This window comes from Lagopus muta, chromosome 4 (genome assembly GCF_023343835.1).
Source record: "Lagopus muta isolate bLagMut1 chromosome 4, bLagMut1 primary, whole genome shotgun sequence".
NCBI lineage: Eukaryota > Metazoa > Chordata > Aves > Galliformes > Phasianidae > Lagopus > Lagopus muta.
Genome location: NC_064436.1, coordinates 32,090,759 through 32,116,483, shown reverse-complemented (window position 1 = coordinate 32,116,483; position 25,725 = coordinate 32,090,759). Strand labels below are relative to the sequence as shown.

The window sequence follows — 25,725 nt, the reverse complement described above, 5'->3', positions numbered from 1 at the left end:
GTAATTTTGACTGACTGGAGTGTATAACAAAATCAAAGGCATGGTTTGAAGCTGCCTTTTGTAATAATATTCAGAATTTCTGTTAAGCCCCAGACATTATTCAAGCTTTCTGTGTAGTTACCACTCTTTTGGGATGCTGTTACAAGCAGTCCCAAAAGCATTGTAAGATGTATACAGCAAACTCTGGTCTTATTTGTGTGTTGTTTTTTTTTGTTGTTGTTGTTTTTGAGGTGCTTAAAATCTTTCTTCTTGGGTGGCTTATCCCTTGACATAAATTTGAGGTCAGGTTGGGTGGGGCTTAGAGCAACTTGATCTAGTGAAATATGTTCTTGCCATGTGAGGAGTGGTTGACTTTGATGGTCTTTGAAGGACCCTTTCAACAAAAATGATCCTCTGATTCTGTAATATGACAGCAAGCATTACTAGACCATCTCATTTCAGAATTTCAGCTTCCACTGGTAGAATACGCCTCAGAAACAGGTTTTAGAGACGTGGTTATCACCTTGCTCTGTAACTTGAAATTTCCTCATGCAAATATATGTGACATCAATACCTCTGCTGAAAAGAGGCTAACTTTGTGTTCTTGCAAGAGAACAAGTACTTCAGGGATAGCAGCTTTCTGTCCTGCATCCTAAACTATAGCAAGAAGTAAATGCTTCTCTCGTGTCCTACAGGGAATCAGAATGAATGTGTTCTTCAAGCCTGCTGCCATTTGAGCTGGCCTTGTGAACTAGTTTTCCAAAGTAGCGAGAAAGTAGTTCTGAGACATCTAAAGATAGGTAATGAAAGTGAGCTTGAAGTATTTATTGTGCAACTTCACAGTGCTAGCAGTATCTTTTGAGGCTTCTGTTGCAGTAATAAAAGTACAGAGAGCTAAAAGGGGAAGCAGCGCTGAAACGTCTCATGCTCACGTTTAATGACCTCACTTTGTGGTCATTAAAGATGATGCTTTTCCCCCCTCCTAGCTATTCACGTTCAGAATTCAGGGACTTGAAAAGTCTTAATTTCAACAGAATCACTTTCCTGCACATCTGATATTTGCACTGGAGTGGGTCTCCCTAATAAAGTACTAAAAGCTGCCACTGTGGATGGGCCGAGAGTTTGATCCTACTTCCCAACCAGAATTCTGGGCAGAAAACTAATTTTGTGTTGTATCTCAGTAGGATGTCAATGAGAAATCATGTGCATGAGGAATCCCATCTGAAACTGCCCATTTCCTGTTGTTTGTACTGAGCACTAGTGAGCAGTGTAGCTCACTAGCAGGCTGAAAAGTTTGTCAGAGGTAGCAGAATGCTATTTGCTGTAGCTGAAAGGGAGGAACAACTTTTGTGTCGACATTAAAAGAAGCCTCGTGCTCTGTTGTTGTGGTTTCTGGTAATGAAATTAGTCCTTATTTGGCTCTGAATTCACACTGCAATTCCTTCTTTTATCTTAAACTGTTATTCATTTCCTTGTAGGATGCAAAAGCTTGTGAAGCCATCAGCTGACAAAAAGTATGTGGACTTGACAGTATCGTTTGCTCCAGAGACTGATGGAGATGAAGACTTGCCAGGGCCACCAGTGAGATACTACTTTGTTCAGGAAGACAATTGATGGTAGAGATACAGAAGTCACTCCAGGACCATTTGTTTTGAAAGGAGTGTGCTAATTTTCAGTTATTAAAGATGGTACTATCCTTTTTTTTTTTTTTTTTTTTTTTTTTTTTTTTGGTGAAGCCTTAATTAAAACAAATGATGAAAGTTGGTGGCTTTGAGCTGAAGACAAACTGGATTTGTTTCATCTGTTCCCATTATCTTCAAACTAGTTTGCTCAAAGGAGGATTGGTCACTCTACAAGATGGAATGTCCAGTACAGTCCTTACCTTAAAAACAAGATTTATGTTCATTAGTGGGGAGCTGAAGAAAGCAAGAAGAGTGGTGAACGGAATGAATTGTCCTTTGTGTATAAGTTGAGCTGCTCAGAGAAGAGTACAAAAACTGGGGAAATGGCTATCTTATGATACTCCTGGTGTTCTAAGAACATGTCAAATCCATTTCACGTGTTACTTCATTCTCAAATGAGAATTCAGACTTGGCATCCACATGAGAGATAATCCATTCAAAATGTTTAAACATCCACTTAAAAGCAAATGCATTTTTCTATTTTGTTGGTGGTGCTCTCTTCTGAACTGTAAGTGATGCCGCATGTCAGAGTGGCTGTTCTGTCAGTCTTTATATGGCAACGTAGGGAGCCAGGTCTTGAATAGGTGTAAATTGTCATAACTTCCCTGAAATCAAGACAGCTGGAGTTGTTCACTGTATGCACTAAGACTGTTCCTCGGGGAAAACTGCAATATGGGGAAAGTGGAACCCTATCGGAGAGCTGAGTTAACACTTCAGACAATAAAACTTTGTCTTCAAGAAAGAGAAAATAGTCGGTGTGGTTGAGCCTTTCTGCCCTTACCTAATTAAGAGCACTGAGGCAAGAAATTACTTCAAAAGAGGTAAAGGCAAATGGCCCTGGATGATTGTCACAGCAAATGATGTTCCCTTGGCTGCTCCTTCTGGTACCATTTCTTTATAGTGAATGGTTATGCTGCACACCTGTCCACAGTGTGAGTCTGAGTTGCAGTGCACTGAATTGGCATCATCTCAATCTGTTAGTAGGATATCTGGTATAAAGAATATGCTTAAATAATTAAAAACTAATTTTACATTGCAGGAGGCAGAGGTGTGTTACAGAAGCACCATAACACCACATTATCTTTTAAACATGAGATAATGAAGCTGATAGTTTGGGTGGGGTTGAGGGTAGCTTTATTTTATTATTCCCTAGTGATGAGAGTGAAGTGGGGTTAGGATAAAAACAGATCCTACAAACTAGAAAAAACCTTGCGATGTTTTTAAGCTTCAGAAATGGAGAATGCTCATCTCTGAATCCTCCAGATGTTGCAAAAGGGTGATGACTACTTAGGCATTTATCCTTGAGCATCTCTTATTAAGATTTAGGGATATTTTCACATTTAATGAACATTATTGCTTGGGAATTTTACCTGTTTTTCCTTTCTCAGACAGTTGTAGCCAGAAACAGTGGATATTAAGCTGGTCACTTGAACAACGAGATATATGGAACTGAATATCTGGAATCAACATAATTATTTGGGATTTAGTCTTACATGTGGAATATATTTGTGAAGGTATATATAGTTTTACAGTCAGTAGAGTTCATAGATCTCATTTTCTAGATGAGTAATAGTACATTTTAAAGTAGCCTATTTCTTTAAATAAAAACTTAATATTTTTTGAAACTGGACAAAAGATTACATTTGGAGCGCAAAGGCGGCACAAGCAGACAGTAAGTTTGCACTTTAAATAACAACTGCAATATGTTTGCCTGTGACAACGTTAGAGCCTAAACTAAAATTGCTGATTATTACTAAGGATCACTTACTTAAATGGTCAGGTTAAAACAAAGCACTGTCACCTCTCACAGCTATGAGCTGGGGAAAGAAATGAATTTCTGAGTGGGTGCACACACTGGTGTGCTCCTGCTTTTGAGGTATGCAGCAGAGCAAACTAGTATTAGTCTCGCTATTTTGCTTGAAGGCTACCTGAAGGACCTCAGGTAAAGTTAACAGAATGACTCTTGCAGATAACAGTGCATACGGCTTTGTGAGACCCTTGCTAAAAATTCCACGTGCAGGCTGGAGCAGAACTGACTGGTACTGCTCTTATTGAGTGTATGTAGGATTTGTGTCCATTCCACAGATGGATTCTTCTCAATTTGAGACAGAAAAACTGAGAAAGCACATCTCCAGATACTTCTAGCGGACTTAAAATCTTCTGAAAGTAAGTTAACTTCTTAACAAGATATTACCTAAGGGAACTTCATATCGAAGTGGACACGTCAAGTGGCTCTTAAAACGTTTTTTCACATTTTGAAATGAATAGCTTTCTGAGTAGCTGATAGCTGTGATGTAAATGCATTCACTCACATGAAGTTAGGTGATTCAGTGAGGATTTGTTTGCAGCCCATTTCTCAGTCAAATACTGCTTTCTTCCAGCATTTCCAGCAAGTGTTCAGTGGGCTCACTCAAACTGGGCAAGCGAGCTGTGGGCTGGGAGTTTTTCTTTCCAGATCTGCACTGTTGTCAGTACTGGTGTAGTGCTGCCAGTGCAGAGATGTGTTACACCACCTGGATCTCACAACTGCTTTTTGTCTTTGTAGTGAAAGCTTGTGAGTGTCTAGGACTGATGCTGCGTTCTTGTGCAGCAGCTGGAACAAGGCATCTCCCTGTAACAGTGAGGAAGCAGCTACCTTTGTGCTCAAGTACATTGAGCAATCCTTCAAAATATTCTTTGCAAGAGCAGATGATTTACAAAGATTAAATTTTAAATTAGCATTAAAGTTCTTTCTCATTTAAATGCCTTTTACACTGGTTTCCCCATAATAAAGAGCACTGGTTTTCCCCGTAAATAGCATGTTTTCATTCTCCCTTTTCCAAATACATGCAGTGAATTTGTGAACATGCCACAGTTCTAGCAAATACAGAGGCACCTGTGACACCATGTCACAATCTCACATCCTGAAATAATACAGGGTTTGTATGTAAATCTAAATTGTAACAAATAGAAGCAAGGGTCTTGGGTAAACTGACGTTCATAATCTTCCTTCTGCCTTTAGAAATGTTTTGTCTGTATAGTAGTCATTTGAAGAAAAGAACTGTATTTCAACCAAATGCAACGGGCTTAATTCTACCTGAAAGGTCTGTCCATCCCTGTTAATTGTCACATGTTCTATAATTACAGAAAATAGGCTTTGCTGCAGTACAGGACAGCAATCTGAACGTCCATCTAAAGGGTGATTTGTTTTGACCAGATAGCTTTTGGAGGTTTATTTTAATAAATGTGTCATCTGATGCAATAGCTAGAGCAGGTGTTTATCTGTTGTGTGCAATTCTTATTTAGGTTCAGCATTAAACCTGTCATGAGTTACAGCAGTGATAACTGCACCAGCAAAACTGTCTTCTAAATAAGTGAATCATCTTGCATGGCAAAAGTCAGATACAGTGCGTGGCATGCTTTAGAGGCTTAAAATACTAAATTTTGGTCCTGCTGCTGACCACTTCGGGTATTTGTTTTGAAGGCTGAATCTCCAGTTTCCCAGAGGATGGATAGTGCCTCCTTTTTGTACCTCTGTTTCATCAGGACTTTTCTTGTGTTTTACTTTCAGAATTCTAGTCCATTTGCAGAGCCTCGTTGCATGTCTGCATGATGAAAGGCTTCAGGTTCCCATGAGTTTGGACCACAAAGTAACTGATGACATCCTCAAGGCTTTTAACTGTCACCTGTTTCACAAATAATAGCAACAAAATAAACACCACCAAACAAAACATACTACATGTGTTTTAGTGAGAATGCATTTTTGAAAGCATGCTGGCAGCCTGAGGTGCCTAGCAGTGTTTTACAAACAACTAACGCTGGATTTACATGTAGCATTTAGATGCTGTGAGGTTTAGGACAGCTCTCCACAACCAATGGTAACAACTTGAGCTTTGAATGCCCAACTCTTTCCATCAAATGAGTAAACAAAGAGGTTTAGGTCTATGTGCCCTTGTGCCATCAGCAGGTAGTTTAATTGTAGTTGCTTTTTCAAAACATTTGGATGTTTCTGAGGACGTTGGCAAAACAAAGTCTCAGGGAAAGCGATGGGGGAAAAAAACACTTTCATAAACCATACAGTGGGGACCAGGCACCCTTGACTACACTTCAGCTAAGTTAGTTTCATCTTTCAGAAAGTTTCAAGAAGTCAGCCATTACAGGAAAGCCGTGCTTTGCCCTGCACAGAGAGAAAGTTGCACTTTGATTCTGTGTGATGCTTTCTGGATCCTGGCATTTTGAACTTCCTCTAGCTGAGAAAATGTGAAGCAATCTTGTTTTGTGGGTGGTGGTGGTTTGATTTTATTGTTGGTAGTAGGAGGAAGAGGTATAACGTGGGTGGTTTTTTTCTTACTATCCTAGTTCTTATGCTTATTCTTAATGATTAGGTTAGTTACACTAACGAGAGGCAAAATATCTATATACTTCTTTTTTTTCAAATTATAGTTAGGAGTTGACTCTCGCTTTTTTAATGTTTTGTGAAGAAGCAATTTTTACACCTGCTTAAGAATCTCCAACAAGGAAATAGTTCATTTACCTGTCTTTCCAATTCAATAATGTAACTTCTTTCTCTGGACGTCACTCTGTAGTGCTTTATGCATGGAGCACTGAAAGGAAATGAAATATAAGTTAACAGGCAGCTAGAAATGAAATAATGTTGTCATTATGAATTCTTCTGCAGGAGCAGTGGATGTGTGCTTTGCAATATCCCCAGAGTCTATTGAAGTGTGTGTGTGGCAGGGTGAGGCTTTTGCTCTCCTAGGAGAGGAAACTAGGAACACTGGGATTTGCAAATGTCATTCCTGGTGTTTCTGAAGACTTGTTCTGAAGCTCTGCAAAGCTGGAATGTGGCAATCCAGTTAAAATAAGGTGATTTTAGATCAAGTTACTGTTAGAAAATATTTGTCTCTCATTTTCTTTTGTTCATTTCAGAAAGAGATACGGCCCGTTCAGTTTTATTCTCCATGAAGATTTCTTAAATTGGGCAGCATTTCAAGGGTAGGCAGCAGGTGGGAAGACTGTTCTCCTAAGGCAATAGACTTTTGGTGGCTGATCTTCAGTGCTTCTTTTTTAAATCAAGCTGACTTTGGAGGAGCAGAGGATGAATAGATTGGTCTCAGGCCCATCCCTGCTCGCCCACTTTTCTCAAAGTAGTCTGAAGGAGAGGCACATATTTCACATGTGTTTGGTGGGTATTGTAAGTTCAGCTTTCAATACAGTGCATGCTACTTAAGAATAGGGTAACGCGTTACGGAAGCAACCTACTCCAGCACGTGTCGGACAGTGATTGCATAGCTCTTGCTGTCGCTGCCAGGGCGCAGGATCAAATTCCCACACAGTGGGTTATTTTCTAACATCTCTATTGCTTCTTTCCGAGATACTGCATAGAAGCACCTGCATAGAATGGAGAGGAGAAATAGCATGGATGCAAGTTACACCAGCAAGGCCACGTTATTCTCAGCTGTGCAAAGAAATGTTGTCTACCAGGTTAGCGCAGTGTCAGGCTTATCCGAGGTAATTAGCTATGGCAGCCAAGGGGCATGACATCTGGAGGATTTGTGGTGATTAATCTATTACAGGAGAGCAGTGCTTCACCCTTCTCAAAGAGAAAGTGGCACTTGGGTTCAGTGTGATGCTTTCTGGGCCCTTGCAAAGAGTGTGGAGACCAACCTGGATCTACCTGGAATTTCTCAATGGTAATCAGTATATTTTCAGAAGGTCCAGCATGTGGCTTTCTAAAAGGTTTATCAAGTGTAGCAATATTCTACATGCAGCCTTCTCAAAACTAAAGGCATTGTAGAAAAGCTGTAGAAGTAAAATTTCTGTTATGAAATCTCTGTAAAGGCCTTAAGGTAAATTTTGTTCATCGAATATTTTAAACCTTTGTACAATAGTTGAATTTTGAACCTGTTTATGAAAACAATACTTGGAAAGAAGAAAGGAAGGCTCTCTAGTTGGACTGAGGTTTGCATATTTCAGTCAGAACTTACGCTGGCATAGCAGTTGCTGTGCAACTGTTGTCCTTGCTGGGAAGGCTTTCTTTATTCTGGGATGTGCAGGAACAGTCATTAAGCATAATCCTTCTTTTCTTTTCTTTATCTAGCACTTCATGTATTTTTGTAAGTTGTCCAGGTGATAACGACTCATCCAGTGGAACTGACAACTGAAAATGAGCAGCATAGTTGAAAATTAAAGACTGGACAAATGTGAGCAACTGTTTTCTGCGTGCAGAACAGCAACCTCCAGAGTGCAGCTGCCATGTGGTAGTCTTTTGTACCTGCTTGGTTAAAGCAGATATGGTAATTTGGAAGGTTTGTGTATACTTATGTTTTGAGTAAGATGCTGTGCATCTGTTTTTGTTAGAATAGCAGAATACATACACATCTGTACCTTCATTTACCAGAGATACCCACTAACAAAAGTGGGAACAATTATGTTTTGCTGTTGCTACACTATGAAATTTAACTTGTTTCACTTAACCTCAGCTTTTTAAGTGATTCAGCTACACCAGTGTAAACTCACCTGTGAACAAACTTTTCTCCTGAACGTTATTAGAGAAAGTCTTGCTATTTTTCAAGTGCATTCAGCATTTAAGGATGGGTTTACGTGAAATGATTGTAATACAGTTATTTTACAGTAAGTACTGATGACCTTTTTCAAAGCATGGAGATGACCCCCTGGACTCTCAAGCACTGAGAAAGGGGAGAAAAGTAGTTCATCAGTCTAAAGAGACTGAGGGGAAATAAATAAAGCCAGAGCTAGAATAATCTAAGTTCCTTCCTTCCATTTTTAAACTATTTCCGCTGACAAAACTGCTGCAGGTGTTGACTGCTAGACTAGTAGAAGGTGCCCCAAAGGAAGGACAGTGCTAGCTATTCAGAATAGGGAATCACTGGTTCCATCTCTTCCTAAGTGCCCGCTGGATGCTGATAGGAAATGAAGACTCTTGTTGTTTTTCCTGGTAGAGCATAAGGTAGGTCTCAGTGGGTTCTCTCAGATGTGCAGTTTAGCCATTTCTTTGTTTATTTCTTCATCCCTTGCTAAGTATTTATAGATGCTGTTTCTCTCAGCACAGGCTCCTTTTCTCACAGATGCAAGGAGGTGGACTTGTGCGGATGTCTCTCCTTGCTAATAGTGGACTGGGAGCTGTTTGGATACCATGGCAGATGAGCTGAGGTGAAAAAAACTGAATTCTGCTGTCTTTGCAGGGAGGGGTGGGCATGTTTGTTTATGCAAGCACATTGGAAACAAGGCTTTAAGCCAACTTGTTGCATATTTGAAGACAAAAAAGTCCTCATACGTGCTTTCAGTACTGAGTGAGACACAAAACTGTTCCCTACCTTTGTTACGGTGAGAATAAAACCCTTCCATTCTTTCCCATATTCACAGTTATCAGCCTAAGAGAACAGAAATTGAATGTAAGAACGACTATAGCAAAAAGAAGAACAAGTATTATTTTCATGTAAAAGCTCAGATAACTTTCACACATTTAGAAGTGCCTTGCCTGCAAATAAGCCTCCTGTCAAACTAAATCACACCCTCTGCACTTCCACTACTCCATATTCAATTATTGAGAGAGGATGGAGGTGGGAAGATGAAAACTCATGGGCTTTTTGGAGTAAATGGAGCAGGTTGTGTTGATCCAATAGGAAGGCCAAGCTAAGGAGATAGGTGACCTATCCTAAACCTTGCAGGTAGTCCCTATCAGTCTACAAGTAGTCCCTACAGTCTCTAAGCTTTTGAATGGGGGTGAGGCACTGGTCAGATATATTATTACCCTTTTTATATTACAGGAGACCTGAGTCTGTCAGTGGGATACTTCCTGCTCTTTTTTTCTTGCATATTTTTTTGTTCAATTCTTTGCTCTATTTAGGTTCCCAGATGCTCCAGAGAAAACTGTCTAATGCCTGAAGGAGGATTTTTGCTGGTGTTAGGTTCCTTAGTGCTGTCTCCTTCATTGACTGCCCTTTTGGCTACAGGCTGCCAAGAAGAAAGCTTTACTCCCACCTGGAGCTCTGAATATCTAAAGGTAGACGAGGTAGAGCACTAAGGGGTTATAAATTGTAGGTTTTCTCTTTTTACCTTCACTTCCAGTTTTTCATTCAGCAACATCAGGATGAACTGTGCAGAGTCGTTTTCATTTGGATAAACATTGCTTACTGAGGTCAAAGCTGATATATCTAGTTTGTGTGAGTACTAAGGAAACAAAGAAAAGGAATGGCACAAGTTGAAAAATTCACCAAAACGTAGCTGTTCTTCAAATAAATTTGTTTAGAAGAAAATACTGGGAAACTTTATTTTTTTGGCAGATGTTGGGTTAAGTTTCATTGAGAGACATTTCAAAGTCCTTTGTTTCTGCTTACAGAAACTTACCATCCACAACATGCTTTCTGGATTTTTTCCTTTCTTCTTAATTGCACATTAAAGACAAGAGACCTCCCCACGTACTTGCTTTCTCACTTCAGCAAAACCCATAGCCACAATCTTCCAGTGGTTATACCAAGAACATTTTTCTCTGCTGCACAGAGGAAGGTCATACTACGCATCAAGATACTGTTTTTACCCTTGTGCACAACTGAGGAAGGAGTGTGCAATAATGTTATGGAGCAGCATGGATACATTTTTAGCTCAGGTAACAAAAAAAATCTTCCTTTTTGCTTTGATGAAACAGATTAACACTATTGTTTGCTTCACTCTGGCTTAAAAAAAAAAAAAGAAAAAAGAGCCTTCCTGTTGCTATGTTGAGTACTGGACTGTGTGGGTGAGGAAGGAAGGGCTGCAGAGAGCTATCTAGAGTACATGAGGACTGATTAATGAAAATAACTGAAGTACGTAATTCAATCTGCTGTTACAAAGACAGCATGCCACTCACCTTTGGTGCCTTCTTATCATTGTAAAAGAAGAGCATGGTTCCTCTCAGTTCTGTCCAAAACAGTCTAAATTCCTGTTACAGAGGAGGACATGTCAGTTCATCAAGACAATCTTTTTCATTTCCATAAAATGCTGAAAGAACTGCTATGAAAAAATGGCATTGTGTGCTTTTAAATCAGTTTTAAAGATCATTAAAGAACGAGTAGTTATTTGTTTTCTATGCAGCTTATGCAAAATGAAAAAAAAGTTTACTAGTTTTTTTGCAAGTTAGAAAGATACATATACTCTATGCTTTGTTGTTTAGTATCCTAGACAACAAACACTGTTGTCTAAAACAATGGCATCAAACTAGAAAACTTTAATTGTAATGAATTTAAGTATTTTTAATATTAATCAATTTAAAGGGGGTAAGAAAAATATATTCAGTCAAAGTATCTATTTGCACATAACTTTGATCTCACCAGTTTACTTGCTGGACAAGTAAAGACAAGATAGGGGACAAGATCACGGAGCTTGTGAGTAGTCTGACCTACTAACTACGCTTCCTGTATATGAAGTGATATTTTGCGTGCTTTGTCTTCAAATTATGTGCAGTAGCATTCACTGCACATTGTGAATCAACACCGTGACCAGGTAAATAAAATTGTCCCACTCTTCTTATAGGTTCCAAAATATGTTCATACTCAAGTGAAGAAAGATTTCTCATTTTTCTCAATTTTTTTGTGCCCAGTACCCCAAGAAAAGTAGCTCTTAGAGGACTGAAAACACGAAAGCGTAACACAATTCTGAATGCTGTTCTAGTGTTCAGTTTCCTTACTTGTTGCTTGTTTCTTTATTTGAGGGATGTTGTTTGGGGATTTTCTTTGGCACAAAGTTGGAGATAGTCACAAAAACTGAGAAATAAATAACTTGTGAAATCTGCTAAGTCGTAGGAATTACAGTAAACAAATTTCTCCTGGAATATTTTGCAGGAAGTCCTTGCTCTCTGTCCTGCAACCCCTAACTAGTCTTTCTGCTCACACTACTAATGTAAGGTTCTCTACAGCACTCTGCCTTTGGACCCAAACCTCTGAGCACTGCAATGTGCTGCAACGGTGTAGATGTCCTCATCAAATCATCTGTCTCAAGCAAGTTAATGAAGTCAGTGAATGCTGTGTGCTGGGGCTGGATGTCATGGCAAGCTTTTGGATTGTGCCTTATAGACTTTGTGCTCTATGGATATGCAGTAGCAGTTGCCCAAGAACATTTCCAATTGTTTCAAAAATGTATTCACACTTTTGTTTTCCTTGGATGTCTGGTTTCTCATAAATGATAATACACCTTGCTCATCTCACGTGAGTCTCCTCTACAGACTAGTCTGTATTATTGCTATGTCCTGTTACTTTTTGCTATTTCATTATGGTAGTTAACCATATTTCAGAAGGAGGAATTTTTCAGGGAACAAAGAGGTTTTACATAGAAGGATATAAATACAGGACTGTAACAAGGAGTTTTATTTAAATATGAGGGTACTTCCATGCTACACTAAGGCAAGGCATTGAATAATTTTTAGTGCTGCAGAAAAATGATCGGCTTATTAATTGTCTCCTTTTGGTTTCTTGGAGTTTCTGTTTTCTCTGCTACTAGCTTGTTCCTGTATTTGTGAGCCACAGTGTTATTTCAGTTTCTTGACTATATCTCCTTTTTGCAGTGCATAACTAATTTTCTCTACTTTGTGCATCTGCTTCCATGGAGGTGTGAGTGTAGGTACAGTCCCTAAATGTTGGGATTGTCATTATCAAGTGCTAAAAAAGGGCAATCAGCTTGATTGAGTCCATGCTCTGAGCATGGTAGCACTGATTAAAAGGATGTGGGCATTTACCAGTTCGGGTTGTAAATAATTATCCTGGCTCAACAAATCACCATTACGCTTTGAAGGTAGTCCACCTGTGTGGAATCAGCAGTTCACTGCAACAAGAAAAAGGAGGCACAGCAGAGCTAATACATATGATGGTGTGATGCTGAAGATTTCAGGATGGATACTCTTCTCCAGAAAACAGATGATACATTGAAGCAATATAAACATCCAAACTGTCTTGGTATTTAAAATACTGCATTAGATTTCGCTGTGGTGGTAGCTATGAAATTGGTCGAGAGCAATCCTTGTTTCAGTAAGTATGTGATCATTGTAATATTATAATTCAGTAGGTAAATTATAAATGGGATCCAGGAGAATACTGATGGTTACCTTGTGTAACTTATTTTAATTTTTTGTTTGTTTCCTCAAGTAATTTGAGATGAGATGAAAGCGCAAACTAAGCTAGTTATAATTATTTCAGCACAACTATTTGCCTCGGCCAGCACCGAGCAGCATTTCCCACCACTATCAGCAGAGGATTAGCGCCTAGCAGGAATCTGAGGAAATGCCAAACATGTCAGCTTTGTGGGCTGGTGCAGCTTACCTGGCACGGTGAGCACCGCACTGACAGGTAACCTTGGAAGTACAACGGCAGACCTGTGAGCTTCTGTCTCTCCTGGGAGATTCGTCTGGGTGCTGCCTGAGGGGCTTCTGCAGGCTGCTCCATGCTGCTCCTCAGTAGCCTCTAGATATCAGTTCTGCTGTTTGGTTGTTGGTTTCTTCTGCCCGTTGTTTGCTTTTAATTTTTAATTTTTTATTTTTTAAACCTCCTCCTTCCACTCCTGTGCTTGTTTGCTCTGTGTCAGCCTCAGCCAGAGAGCTCATCCTGGTGAGGGGAGGGGGGAAAAAGCAACACCTCAAAGAGGAAGTCTCAGTGCTTTGCTTTTAGGTCAGCAGACATTTCACTCAGTGCATAACCCTCAGGGGAACCAGACCAAGTGGATTGAAAGGATCTTTTCTTGGGATTTTGTTGCTTGGGTATGCTCAAAGGTAAGCATTCAGATGATACCGCATAATAGCACAAGACTGCATTGCTTCTGTGAGCAGTGTCAGCTGGAGGTGGTGGCAGAGCAGCCCTGCAGGCAGGGAGACTGGTTTATAAGTGGCTTTTCAAAGATTTGAAAGACTGGATGTCGTGTTGAAAAGACTGGATGTTGTGTTGAGGGACATGGTTTAGTGGCAGCTATTGGTAATAGGTGAACGGTTGGACTGGATGATCTTTTAGGTCTTTTCCAACCTTGGTGATTCTATGATTCTATGATTTCCTTGGTGAATGTGTTATGAAGTTGAAGATATCAGAGTTGGAATTTCTATAGGGTATGGTATGCTAACAGTAGTACTGGTATGAAGCTTACAGTTGTGTATGACTGCCCAGGATAAATCAACTTTGCAACTTGCATGTGGGAAAAATATTTATTTCTGAAAGAGGTGATTAATCAAAGCCTTAAGAAAAAAAAAAAGTGCAAAGAGAGGGTTAGGAGAGAAATGTTGGCCTTGCTGAACTGAGGGGTGACATTTCCATTATTTTCCTGCAACATTTATATGTTTCAATTTGTTTCTGACCTTCCCTATAGCATTTAGGAAGGATAGGGATGACTGCACTTGGCACTTCCTGCTTGTTGCTGCTAAAAACAAAGCTTTCATCCAGCCAAAAGGTCATGTGCTGAGTAGGTCAGGTCCCTCATTTGGTTTAAAAAAAAATTACAAAAAATCTGCTTTAAAGTTTTTAATTATCTCGTCAACCTGTTCTCAACTCCAGCAGGTTTGGTATACCTCCTCACAGCCTGTGGAATGCTGACGCTGCTGTGAGGTTTCAGATGTTCTGCTATAGAGGAAAAACAACCTTCTCTGGGCAGAACCTCAGCTGGCTGAAGACTGAATTAATTGCCAGGGATCAAGTGGGGCAGATCTGTGTCTCAGGTTTTGGCTACATGTCAGTGAGCACATTGCTGTACTTGTGGTTTTGTTTAAATGGCAGAATGTCACTTCGCCACCGAACGATGCAGGACAGATAAAGGCGTGCATCCGCACGTTCCAATTCTCATTGACCATGACGGAAATCTTGCGCTCCGCCCCATTCCCTCCCCACAGAAAGGCGGTAGGGAGTGCAGGAAGGCCGCCCTGTGGCTTCTGCGCAGGCGCAGCAACGGCCCTCAGGACTTAGGAGCCGCGCGCGCTCGAAGCAACCGCCCCGGTTGGCGCGAGGCGGACGCCGGCCAATGGGGCGAGGCGGCGGGGCGGGGCGGCGGGCGCCGGCCAATCGAGCGAGGCGGCGGGGCCGCCGAGGTTTGAAAGCGGTGAAGTTGAGGGGAGGGGCCGGGGGCGGATGGGTGCCGGGAGCGTTTCGGCGGCGGCGGCGGCCCGGGATGGCGGAGCGCTTGGTGAGAGGGCGGGGGGAGCGCGGCCCGCGCGGCTGGCGGCCTCCGGGCGCGTTGGTAGGGGGTAGGGAAGAGCAGCGGGGCCGTCTCTCGGGGCTGGGACGCACTTTTCTCCTCAGCGCGCTGTCAGGGGCGGGTGGGCCCTTCCGCCCGCCCCGCGCTTTGCGGCCGTGGGAGCGCAGTGCCACTCCTCAGTGGCAGCGGCCCCGCTCCTCTCGGGCTGCGCGGCGGGGCCCGCGCTCGGCGCCGAAGCCTTCTGTGGGTGGGCTAGGGTTAGCTGGAGGCGCCGGGCGTGCCGCAGCTGTTCCTCGTCTTGCGGCCCTGTCAGAGGAGCGCGGGGGTTACGTTTGATGAGTTTGATGTGAGCGGGCTGCGAGGAACTCAGTTTTGTGACTGAACAGGAAAGAAGGCGGTTTTGCACTAAGCGTCTCCAAACTGACAGCATCTCGTCGGTTACCTGAGAGACACAGTGGTTCTGCGTGCTGTGTTAACTGTACGCTGAACGGTGACAGTAGGATGTTTCTTACTTTATTAATATTACTTTGGTTGCTTCTTTGGTTTTTGATTACCATAAGTAACATCTAAAGCTGCTTAGAAATGTGACTGGGGTTTGTTTGTTGCTTTTAAGACTTGCTGGTACTGACTTTGGGTAAACCAGGAATCTTTGAGACTTGTTTACACATCAACCAGGAGGCTGTTGTCATTTGTCAGCGGCATGCTTAGTAACAACTGATTCTTATTTCTTAACAGGATCACTTAAAACAATACTACCGAGCGAGATTCTGTGGGCAAGGAGGGTAATTTCCCTTTATGATTTTAATCGTAGATACATTTGGTTGGAAAAGTTGGTATCTTTAAGTGTAATGGCAAAACTAATGGTGTGTCTTAAAGACATGGTTTGCAGGAGTGGAGCTGATGGGTGGTTGGACTGAATAAGCTTAGAGGTCTTTTCCAACCTTAATAATCTGAACTGATTTAATGATGTTTCCCAGCCTTCTTGCATTTCTTAGTGGAGGGAGAGGCAAATTGTTCTGCACTCCAAAGTGCAAAGGATTTCCTTAGCGTTTCTCTGTGGCAGTGGTGGGCTATGGAGTATATAAATGTTAAGATACCCCAACTGAGCTACCAGAGTGCAGCTGCAGCCATCTGCAAGTGCTCTGACTTTCAGGAGGGAGAGAAAGTGAGGCCACATGGAATTCCAGCTTAAGGTATTTGGTCCTCACTGGTAAATGTGGAACATGAGTTTGGGTATTTGCAGTGCTGCAAAGAGCTTTTGAGACATTTCTGAAGTCATCAAGCTTTTTGTTACTGGAATCTATTTCTGGATGTGTGTTTCATGAGCTTACCAGATCTGCCAAATTACTTGTTTTTATGGATGTTTAATAATTATGAATATTTATGGAAAATAGCATGTGGTGTTTTTCTTCTTATTTTAGTTTTGATCTCCGTGGGCCAGCTGTTAGATTACTTCTGCTATTTTTATTTGTCCGAGGGGAGGGGGGGGATTTGAATCCAAGCATCAAAGTTGTTCTCTAGCTTGCAGTTTGATGCCCTAAGTCAGTTCCTGCTTTCAGAGCTTTTACAGAGGTGTAGAGTAACTGCAGGTAAATGTAGGAGGAGAAGCAAAGGATCCCTTGTCTGAAGGGATAGACTGCAGACTACACATCTTATTTCTGGGTCTGCTGAGGCTGGATCACCATGCAGGCAGAATTACATCAGGACCGATTATTTTTTTTTAATTATTTATTTTAAAACAGAGTCTCTATTCATAGAATCATTAAGTTTGGAAAAGACCTCTCAGCTCACCCAGTCCAACTGTCAGCCCATCCCCACCATGCACTTCCCAGAGCTCTTTTACTTGAAGACTATTGCAATAATTGTATGTTTTATTCTTTGGGGGTTATTTCCTCATTCCCAATATGTTTCATGACAGAGCTTTTTGTCTTCTGAAATCACAGTGTAAAGTATTAACTGGTAATAAACTGCTTGCTGGAATAGGTGTATTTAGTATTCTTATTTTTAAAATGTGTCTTTTTTCATCTTTCTAGAAAGAAGATCAATATACAGCCTGGTGAAAATGTTCTGAAATACATACAGGATTGTTTTGAATGTGAGCTTTTATTTGGTGTTGTGCTTAATCTGCTGGTTAGAGCATTGTTTCTTTCTTGTACTGTATGTAGTAATAAATAAATAGACATTAAAAATAAATAAATAAAGTTGATAATATTTCTCCTAGTCTTCAACAGTTCCCCCTTTGCAGTCCCTTGAAACCGGGTCTAAGCTGTATGATTCCAAGTATCCCTTATCACTTTTTCTTTGTAGGTGATGATACTGATGTCATTGTAAGCTCTCCAGAAGCAACCTGTTTCTCAACTCCTCTTGTCAGAAACCAGGAGAGGACTTCAACACAGAGCCCTAAGGTAAGTTGGACCTACCTTTTATGTGATCTGATAGTGACAGGACAAGGGGGAACGGCTTTAAACTAAAAGAGGGGAGATTTAACTTAGTTGTTAGGAAGGAATTTTTGATTCATATGGTGGTGAGGCACTGGAACAGGCTGCCCAGAGAGGTGCTCGACCAAGGGAAGGTTGGATAGCAACCCAAGCAGCCTGATGTAGTGGCTGGCAACCCTGCCCATGTTGGCAGGGGAAGTTGGAACTGCACAATCTTTAAGATCCCCTTCCACCTAAGCCATTCTGATTGATTGCGGTGCTATCACAGCGTAGTGCTGGGTGCAGCTTCACTTGGGTGCACATTTGGATCTGTAGGATTGATTTCTGTATGAACGTTGAGTGAATAAGTTCTGTATGTCAAAAATATCAATGTATAGGCTATAATGTTCTGTAATATTTGCTGGTAATGATTTTCCTTAGTTTGTTGTACTGAGATAGTAAATAATCTCTTACAAGATTTATTTAATGGCCTTTTTTTCAGATTTTACTACATTTTTTTCCGACTTTCTGTCTGAGATAGTTACATTTCTTGTGCTCTCATAGTGAAGCACGCTATCTTATAATTGATGGTGGGTATGGCTGTCATGGACTCCTTTGGGGTTGGTTTCAGGCACTTTACCAGATGTATGGACACAGCTCCTAGCTGTCAGGTGGAGAGGGTAACATTGAGAGACAATTCTCCTATGAAAGGGACTTGTTAGCTCTTGACAAGCAGTCAGTATCTGAAAAATAGTAGCTTGGAGAAGTGGACAGACTTGTTGGTTTATTGTCTAAAAGAATGATGGGAATCTAGTTTTCTATCTAGTTTTGATGCTTTGATCTAGTGTTTATCCAGTAGGATATTCTGTTAATAGCATCAAAATGGGCAACATTTATATTGGCATTTGTTTATTTCAGTCTGATGTTAGAATACTGAATAATCTCAAGTTTTTCTTGCAAAACTTCAGCCTACATAATTGTGGGTGAATTAGTTGGTTTAAATTAATTTGTTTTAATGAAAAGAATGTATTGCCTGTGGAATAGCAGTCTGTTTATTCGAAACTGCAGATTGATGTTCATGTATGCAGTACTTTTACCTGTTTGAAATATACAGTTAGTTTTAGAAAGTCTTAATAGAAAACTGAAGTGTTCTGTTGAAATTGAACCGAGCTTTAAATTTGTAAGGATTAAAGTAAGGAAACGATATTGTTTTCTGTAGTAGTTCTTATTCCTGTCAAAATACCATGGCTTTGTGAAACATCTTTTTTTGATGTCTCATTCTTCGTTGAATGTCAGCCAGTTGCAGGGCTAACTAACGCGGCAACAAATAGAGCCTGTCATTCCACAGTGTCCTTACCTGCAACGCCAGCGGAGACAGTCAGGAGCAAAGGTTGGTAGTGTTATTTTTGAGTTAAGGTTTTCTGGGTAACTCTTCTTTGGGGTTTTAGGAGCTTTTGAGTACAACCAAACCTATTTAATCTGTGTGGCAGGGGAGCCATGTGTGTTCTACGCAGAGCCTGGAAGAAACAGTCGCATGGCTGGTTCTGTCAAAACAGACAGTCCTGTGCCAAGAGAAGAAACACAGGTGTTAACATTCAAAGATGTTGAAGTACTATGTGAAAGTCCTGCCAAGTTATCAGATCCTGAGGATGATCACGGAGTTGTGGGATCACCTCTTCTTGTGGAGGAAGCAAAGACTTCTCCTGTACAAACGTAAGTAGGGGTGAATGTTGTTTTTGACTAAGGGTTAAATCATTACAACGGTTTCAGTTGATGAGTTTGTGTTCTGAACAAAAATAATTCCAGATTGGATGAAAAAAAGGTCTGTCTTTATTCAGAAGGGAGGCATCATTGTTTTTTATTAAATGTTCTGGCGATGAGGGTTAAGTCCCAGAAGTGCAGTACTTAAGACTTCCAAAATGAATTTAAACTCCTTTTTTACGGGAAAGTTTCTAAGATGGATAATCTGGGCTTTTTCAGTGAATGCTATTGAAAGCACTGATCTTAACATAACAAAAGCTTTGTTAAAGCAGTGGTAGGCAGTCATCCTTGCCCTCGCTCTGAATACATCAATATTTTATATAAAGTAGGGTAGTTTCAGTTGCGGTCACAATCTCCTTTTCAGAAAATTTCAATTCCAGTTGCAATAGTGGCTGACTGTCCCAGCCATGATGCTGCTTTCTAAGCAGGTTGAGCCTCTACTGGAGGTCATGGAAGGGAGGAAATGACAGCAGTCCCAGTGACACATGATGAAGTGAGACTGGGAAGAGAATGCACTAATGATCTAGGAAATCTGACATGTTGTGAAGCACATTCTCCTAAAATTAGGAATTTGCCTTGTTGAGCTGTACTTTGATCAGGAGTCATGGTCTCACCCCATGTTGCATTATTGGTTTGGATTATTTGGCTTTCTACTACACTGGGAAGCAGTACTGCTTACCCACGTTCCATTAAATTAACAAATAAAAGTTTATTTGTAAAAACTGAGATGCTGTCAGCAGGAGAAAATGAGAGCATCTGTCCATCCACAAAATGAAATTGACTGCACGTTAAGTATACCATCATGCTTAAATGCTATTTCTCAAATCTAGTTTAGATTTTGGTAACCAAAATGTAAAGAGCCACATGGAGTATGAAAATTTGAAAGGACCTCAAATTGTGAAAGAAAATCAGGATGTTATACGAAGTACAGAACGTGTTGCTCTGTCTCCTGGGTGGAGGGAGAAGATGTCCATCTCTTCAATCTTTTTAGCATCCGTAACGACAGGAACACTCGAAAAGAGATTTCTTTTGAGGCTTAGCATGGAACAATCTGCTTGTAAAATAATAATCCAATCCTGGGATTCTTTTGAGAAAGGGTTTAACTAGTTAGAATGTTCTGTGAAGGTAGGATTTAACAATGATTTAGTTTTTAACCTCGTTTGCATTTGTCTGCAGGTTGAGTTGTATGGAGGCTAAGGAGACATGCTTCAGATTGATCTTGAGATGTTTAGATTGGAAGATTCAGGAAAAGTTTTTATGGTTCTGAAGCATGGCAGTGATCGAAGGAGACTTTGAGAAGGAGTTGGTGTGAATTAGTGTGGTTTGATAGGAAGCTGACTACTCAGCACCTGAAAAACAATAAGGCACACCTTTGGGACCAAAGCAAGAAAACAACAGGGGTGTGATCATTTTGGAGAATTAAGAGCAATGGATGATGGGCTGTAGAATCATTTGTCTGGGAATGTCCTGTAGAATGTTTATGTGCTTTATCAGCTGATTTTTCAAGATTGACACTCGTGTTGTTCTCCCAAATAATGCGAGTGCTTTGTCCCTCCTTTCTTTAGGCATACGGACTCAATCGCACCATCATCACCTCCTCCTGTCAAAGATCGACACGTAGAAATAGAAAGCGATTGTGAGTTTTTAATTGATGAATCAGATTGTCTGTCTTTTAAGTCTTGGTTTTCAATACCCCACAAGAACAGAAAGTCAAAAAAAGATGGCTTTGTGACTCCTGTTTTGAAATCTCAGTCCTCTGAAAAGGAAAAGACAGCAGATAAGAAATGCAAGAACACGAAGGTACAGGCTGAAGTACATAGTGAACAGAAAATGAAGAGTGTCGGAGGGCAACGTGACTTAAAAAGAACGTCAGAATCCCATCCGGTCTCTTCTGACAGTGGGGGAGAGGTCCTTAAATCTCAAATGAGAAGCAGTACTCGTGTGGGTAAGTCAGCTAACTCATCTTCAGACTTGCCTTTCCTTGTCATGTTACTGGGTATTTTTATGGGGGCTGTTTGGAAGCTGGAGATTAAGGAAATGAAAGAGATTAATGGAGTCCTAACTGATGTTTCAACTGGGACTCCAGCATACAGTTACATTTGGGTGTATGTAGGCAGCAAGCCTGTATTTTTTTACTTGTGGATTATGTAATGTGAAAGTGCCAGTTCTTCTGTTTAAGTTTTACCAATCTTGAGAAAAGTCTGTGGAAGCAAGTTGATATTCACCAGTTCGATAAAGAACTACTGATGTTATCAGGGTGGCTGGCTGATAGTGTCTGCCAAGTCTTTGTTACTGGTGATGGCTAGCCAGCAAGATGTCCATGTGACTCCCTGAGTACTGTGGCCTTATATATAAAGGTAGGGTAAAACATGGAGTATCAGGATTAGTGAAGTCATGCACTGAAAGCAAGGATACTTAGTTACAGCTGCAAAGCAGTTTCTCACAAACAAGTTTGTTGCAGCTACTTAAAGAAGGTGGAGGTAGTTGACTTGTTCCCACGCTAACACCAGTCCTTTCTCACGGGCTAGTTGCCTGTTCAGGCCATGGTCTGTATTTTTCCACACAGATTCACCTCTGCCCCCAACTCTATCTTCTCCTGTTAGGAGTCCAAAATATTAAGTTAGATGTTCTGTCTTTTCCTACAAGCTGACAAATAGGTAGAAGTACCCACAAGCTTTTGCTCTTGTATTGCTAGAAAGGATATTAAGATATGTACTATAAATGAAGAGGTCAGTTTTTATGAATTATTTGGGAAGAATTTTCTAGCAGGTAGCACTGAAAACTGGAAGCACATACAACATAATATTTCTGCTCTTTTACTGCTAGGAGATATGAATTAGAGCTTTCTTTCAAATGTTAGGGGGAAATAAGTTCTTGTGATATTTAATGTTTGCGTGATTTTTTTAAATTTATTTTTGTGTTTAGGTGTAAACTTATTTCTTTGGGTTTTTATGGGGGAAAAAGTATTCATTTCCATGTGTTTTTTGTATTCCTAGGAAAATCGAAACTAGATGAACTTAAGGGTTCTTCCAAGCATAGAAAGAAGATGTCCTATCAATCAAAAGCTGAACAGCTGATGCTATCTGGGTTGGACTCAGACGCATCTGATGAAGAACAAAAGATAAGAAGGGTGATGGCAAGGGAAGATTTGCCAGTGCCCTCAGCTGAGCATCAGCAAGAGCAGATGCTATCGCCAAAAAGGAGTCTCATTCCTTGCAAGTACCAGCAGTCTGCTTTAAAAGCTTATCAGCGTTCAGTTCACAGGAAACAAACTAAGCAAAAACTTGCAAATGAGAAGGTGTTGAAGAGCCAAAGGAAGAAGCTGAAAAAATCTGAAAAGAGAAATGGTAATAAAAATCCTGAGCCACAGAGATGGAAGAGTTCAGACAGTGAACCTGGTGAAGAAGGACTTGAAAGAAAGCCCTTAGAATCAAATGAAATGTTTACCTCACCTCCGCATCAGGAATTACAGGCTTCTGTGCTTCAGAAGTTGGCTAAGTCTGAAAAAGCTGAGAAAGTATTGCACTCTTTGGAAACAGTTACTGATGTAAATAACAAAACTCCTTTAAAAGCTGCAGAGTTACTGCAGCATCTCGTAGACAGTAAGAAGAATTCTGAAAAGAAAAGATCATCAGCTACGTCTTCAGGGAAGATGCTCAAAAAGATTCATCACAGAGCCCATAAAAGAGCTTGCTCAATCATGGGGGACACTGAGCCTCAAAATACAACAGATTCTGACAGCTCTTCTGCACAGGAGGTAGCAAGAAAAAAACACAAGCAATCAGCTGTGAAAACAAGAGAAAAAAGAAAAATTAACAGGCATGGGAAACTGCAGTAAGCTATTCATTCAATTTTCAATTCCTTAGAAAATCTAGCATATATTGGTATATATTTGGTATATTCAGTTAAATTTTGAGCATTAATTACAGTGTTGAAATAAGTGACTGTTTCAGGTGGTTAAATAGCTAATAGAGAAACCAAGTGGTGTAATCACCATTCTGTTATCAGTGATGGGTGCCAAGGGTAATGTCTGTAAGCGTCTAAGGAAACTTGGAGTTTTTGAAGTGTGATTTGGAGATTGAGTAGCAGATCCAGTGTTTGGTGGTTTGGATGTTTGTTTTTGCATTGCTTTATTTTATTTATTTTTTTTTTACTCTCTTAAATGGTTCCCTGCAGTAAGTAAAATTGTTGACTTACAGTAAGCACAGTAATTGTTTCTTTTCTAGACATTCCACTGCAGCTGAGAAAGCTATGGGTCCTGAAAGGTAATTTCCTGTGTTGTCTGTAAAACTTGTATTTAACCTCATTCCTTCAGTACTGAGACAGCACAGCTCTTTGGTGCAAGTTACTGTGCTCTGTGGTGTTCCAGTATAGCAGCCAGTATAAATGGATCATAACTGATGCCTGAGGCATGTAGCTATCATGCTAACATAGTAAGCTGTTCTAAAAGGTGTTGCACTTGGGTTGAGCCAATCCCAGATATGTGTACCAGCTAAGAAGGACCCGGAGGCCTTTGTTGGATGAAAAGCAGACAAGAAGTGTGTTCTTGCAGCCCGCAAGGTATCCTGGGCTGCCTCAAATGAGGGGAGGCCAGCAGGGCAAGGGAGGTGATTGTCCCCCTCTACTTTAGCCATGTAAGGCCTTACCTGGAGTACTGTGTCCAGGTCTGGGGCCACCAGTAGAGGAGGGATGCAGAGCTGTTGGAGTGAGTCCAAAGGAGGGGCATGGAAATGATCAGCAGGCTGCAGCACTTCTCCTACAAAGAAAGATTGAGAGAGCTGGGCTTGTTCAGCTTGGAGAAGAGAAGGCTGCAGGAAGACCTCATTGCTGCCTTCCAGTACCAGAAGATACCAGAAGAGAGCTTTAGAAATGGGACGGGAACCAACTTTTTACATGGTCTGATGGTGACAGGACAAGGGAGAATGGCTTTAAACTGAAAGAGTGGAGGTCTTGGTTAGATGTTAGGAAGAAATTTTTTATTTAGAGGGTGGTGAAGTGCTGGAGCAGGTTGTGCAGAAAGGTTGTGGATGTTCCCATCTCTGGAGGCATTCAGGGCCAGGTTGCATGGGATCATTGTGGGCAGCCTGATGTAGTGGCTGGCAACCCTGTCCATGGCAGTGGGGATCGGAACTGGACAGTCTTTAATGTCCTCTTCATTCTAAGTCATTCTATGATTCTAAATTGTACTTTCTGTCCTAAGTAAGGAGCCACCAGTAATGTCACACCTGCTGAGTAAGGTGTCCTGCATTATCTGCACTCCAAACCCTTGTTTGTGTTTGTAGACATGCAGATTCCTCTTCTTTCATGCAATGGGCTCTTTAATGAAATAGAAGAGGCAAATTGTGAATGTAACATTCTTTTACTAAAACTCTACTGAAAACTGTAACGCTTCAGTTGAAGTGAGTTTAGAGCAGACTTCAGTTGGACAAACTGATGCAGCAAAATGTAAGCATGAATATCTAGTATTGAAACGCATCTTTTGGGGATTAGATGGGGCACAGCTGTATTCTTCCCCTGTTGAATTTTATTGGCATGGTAGTGGCAGTGGGATGCAGTCATGATTACAGAAGGAGGCAAGGTTGGGTCTATAAAGAACATACTAGGTCTATAAAGAACAATCTTGTTCTGAGTAATGCTTGGAGAATCTTTCTGGTGGAGGTGCATAAGGATGATAATTATTGTTATATCAGGGGATCGTTTTATGACAGGATTCATACAGCTGAAATTCTAAACTTTGTTACTGTCCTTTTGCTTACGGCATATAGAACATTTCTCTAAACTACTTCTGTAGTGCTGCAGAGGAGAGGAGAACGTCTGTTTCTTCTGGAAGGCAGGAGAAAATGTCATCAGAATTTTACGAGGCCTGGTTAGAGAGATGTGAGCACAGCTTGTCTGCCTCATAACTCAGTAGAGGAGCAACTGATGAAAAGACCTGTGATTTTCTAACAGTGGTCATTTGCTTCAGTGTTGAATCAAGTGCAGACAGGTGTTTGGATGGAAAAAAAGCCTACATGTTCTCAAAGAAACTTGATTTTGCTGTTTTTGCTGTTGCTGTAACATTTCTTTGATATGGAACACATTGAAACAGGTGTATCTTTATTCTTTTCTTTTGAAGCGGGCTTGTTCTAGAACATTCTGAGAAATATACTTCGCCAAGTAAGCATTGTGAAGAGAATAATGAATCTTCAGGTACTATTTGAAGTTGGTATTTTCATGCATTGTGTGTATGAGCTACTTAGGCTGTGATTGCACAGTAATTTCTCTTGTATCCTCAGCTCTTGTTCTTCAGAATAAGAAGTGCAGGTTGAATTGGCTGTAATTGCAGTTCTGCCCAAGTACGTGGTACAATACCAACCAGCTTCATGCTGTTTTAGCTGTGTAAGGACAAGCACTGTGTGGTCTGGCATCAAGCCTTTCAGGATACAGTTGTCCTTGCACAATACTCGGAGCAAATTTTGTAGGCTCAGGTTTGTAAGGGAACTATTAGGTCACAGCTTGAACTGGTGAGTGAGCACCTGGTGAAAGGATGTGGCTGGCCTAGGGGGCACAGGCACACTGTTTGCACCTGTGCTCCCCAGGTGACCAGAAGGGGTGGACCCAGGCTGGAGCCACACTGGGCTCATGCAAGGGCCAGCTGCTGAAGGGAGAGCATCTCTTGCACCTAGGCTGCTTCCTCAGAAGGAGTGCTGCATAGCCAGAGAGCCCCTTCAACTCTTCTCTCTGTGTATGACTGCTGGCCTACCTGTGGA

The 25,725-nt window shown here is 41.0% G+C and overlaps 3 protein-coding genes across 7 annotated transcripts in view; 2 read left to right on the top strand and 1 right to left on the bottom strand.

Moving 5' to 3' along the window:
• UBA6 (ubiquitin like modifier activating enzyme 6) overlaps nt 1-1,708 on the top strand; it is a 29,659-nt gene extending 27,951 nt beyond the window's left edge. For both annotated transcript variants that reach the window (XM_048942698.1, XM_048942697.1), the window contains one exon: nt 1,458-1,708. In XM_048942698.1, coding sequence (XP_048798655.1) covers nt 1,458-1,593 — 136 coding nt within the window. In that variant the 3' untranslated portion in view covers nt 1,594-1,708. The remainder of the gene's footprint in view (nt 1-1,457) is intronic.
• Nucleotides 1,709-5,215: 3,507 nt separating this feature from the next.
• On the bottom strand, nt 5,216-13,343 carry STAP1 (signal transducing adaptor family member 1). Its single transcript, XM_048942738.1, has 8 exons — nt 12,950-13,343; nt 10,510-10,581; nt 9,720-9,833; nt 8,978-9,034; nt 7,628-7,800; nt 6,903-7,031; nt 6,175-6,244; nt 5,216-5,326 (listed from the first exon to the last, which is right to left on the bottom strand). Exons 1-8 carry the CDS (start codon nt 13,070-13,072, stop codon nt 5,216-5,218), a joined length of 849 nt encoding a protein of 282 aa, XP_048798695.1. The 5' UTR covers nt 13,073-13,343.
• Nucleotides 13,344-14,717: 1,374 nt separating this feature from the next.
• CENPC (centromere protein C) overlaps nt 14,718-25,725 on the top strand; it is a 34,695-nt gene continuing 23,687 nt past the window's right edge. For all 4 annotated transcript variants that reach the window (XR_007376594.1, XR_007376595.1, XM_048942713.1 and 1 more), the window contains exons 1-10: nt 14,718-14,786; nt 15,534-15,580; nt 16,832-16,893; nt 17,106-17,203; nt 18,512-18,605; nt 18,706-18,928; nt 20,542-20,921; nt 21,973-22,810; nt 23,203-23,241; nt 25,092-25,165. Coding sequence is in view for 2 of the 4 variants with exons in the window: in XM_048942713.1 (XP_048798670.1) it covers nt 14,772-14,786; nt 15,534-15,580; nt 16,832-16,893; nt 17,106-17,203; nt 18,512-18,605; nt 18,706-18,928; nt 20,542-20,921; nt 21,973-22,810; nt 23,203-23,241; nt 25,092-25,165 (1,870 nt within the window). In the remaining 2 variants the exon portion in view is untranslated. The remainder of the gene's footprint in view (nt 14,787-15,533; nt 15,581-16,831; nt 16,894-17,105; nt 17,204-18,511; nt 18,606-18,705; nt 18,929-20,541; nt 20,922-21,972; nt 22,811-23,202; nt 23,242-25,091; nt 25,166-25,725) is intronic.

Coding starts and splice junctions, on each gene's coding strand:
- STAP1 (XM_048942738.1), bottom strand. CDS start 13,072: ATGGAGCAGCCTGCAGAAGCCCCTCAGGCAGCACCCAGACGAATCTCC. Junction 10,582..12,949: donor TGCGGTGCTCACCGTGCCAG/GTAAGCTGCACC, acceptor CCTCTGTAACAG/GAATTTAGACTGTTTTGGAC. Junction 7,801..8,977: donor TTATTCTCACCGTAACAAAG/GTAGGGAACAGT, acceptor GCTCATTTTCAG/TTGTCAGTTCCACTGGATGA.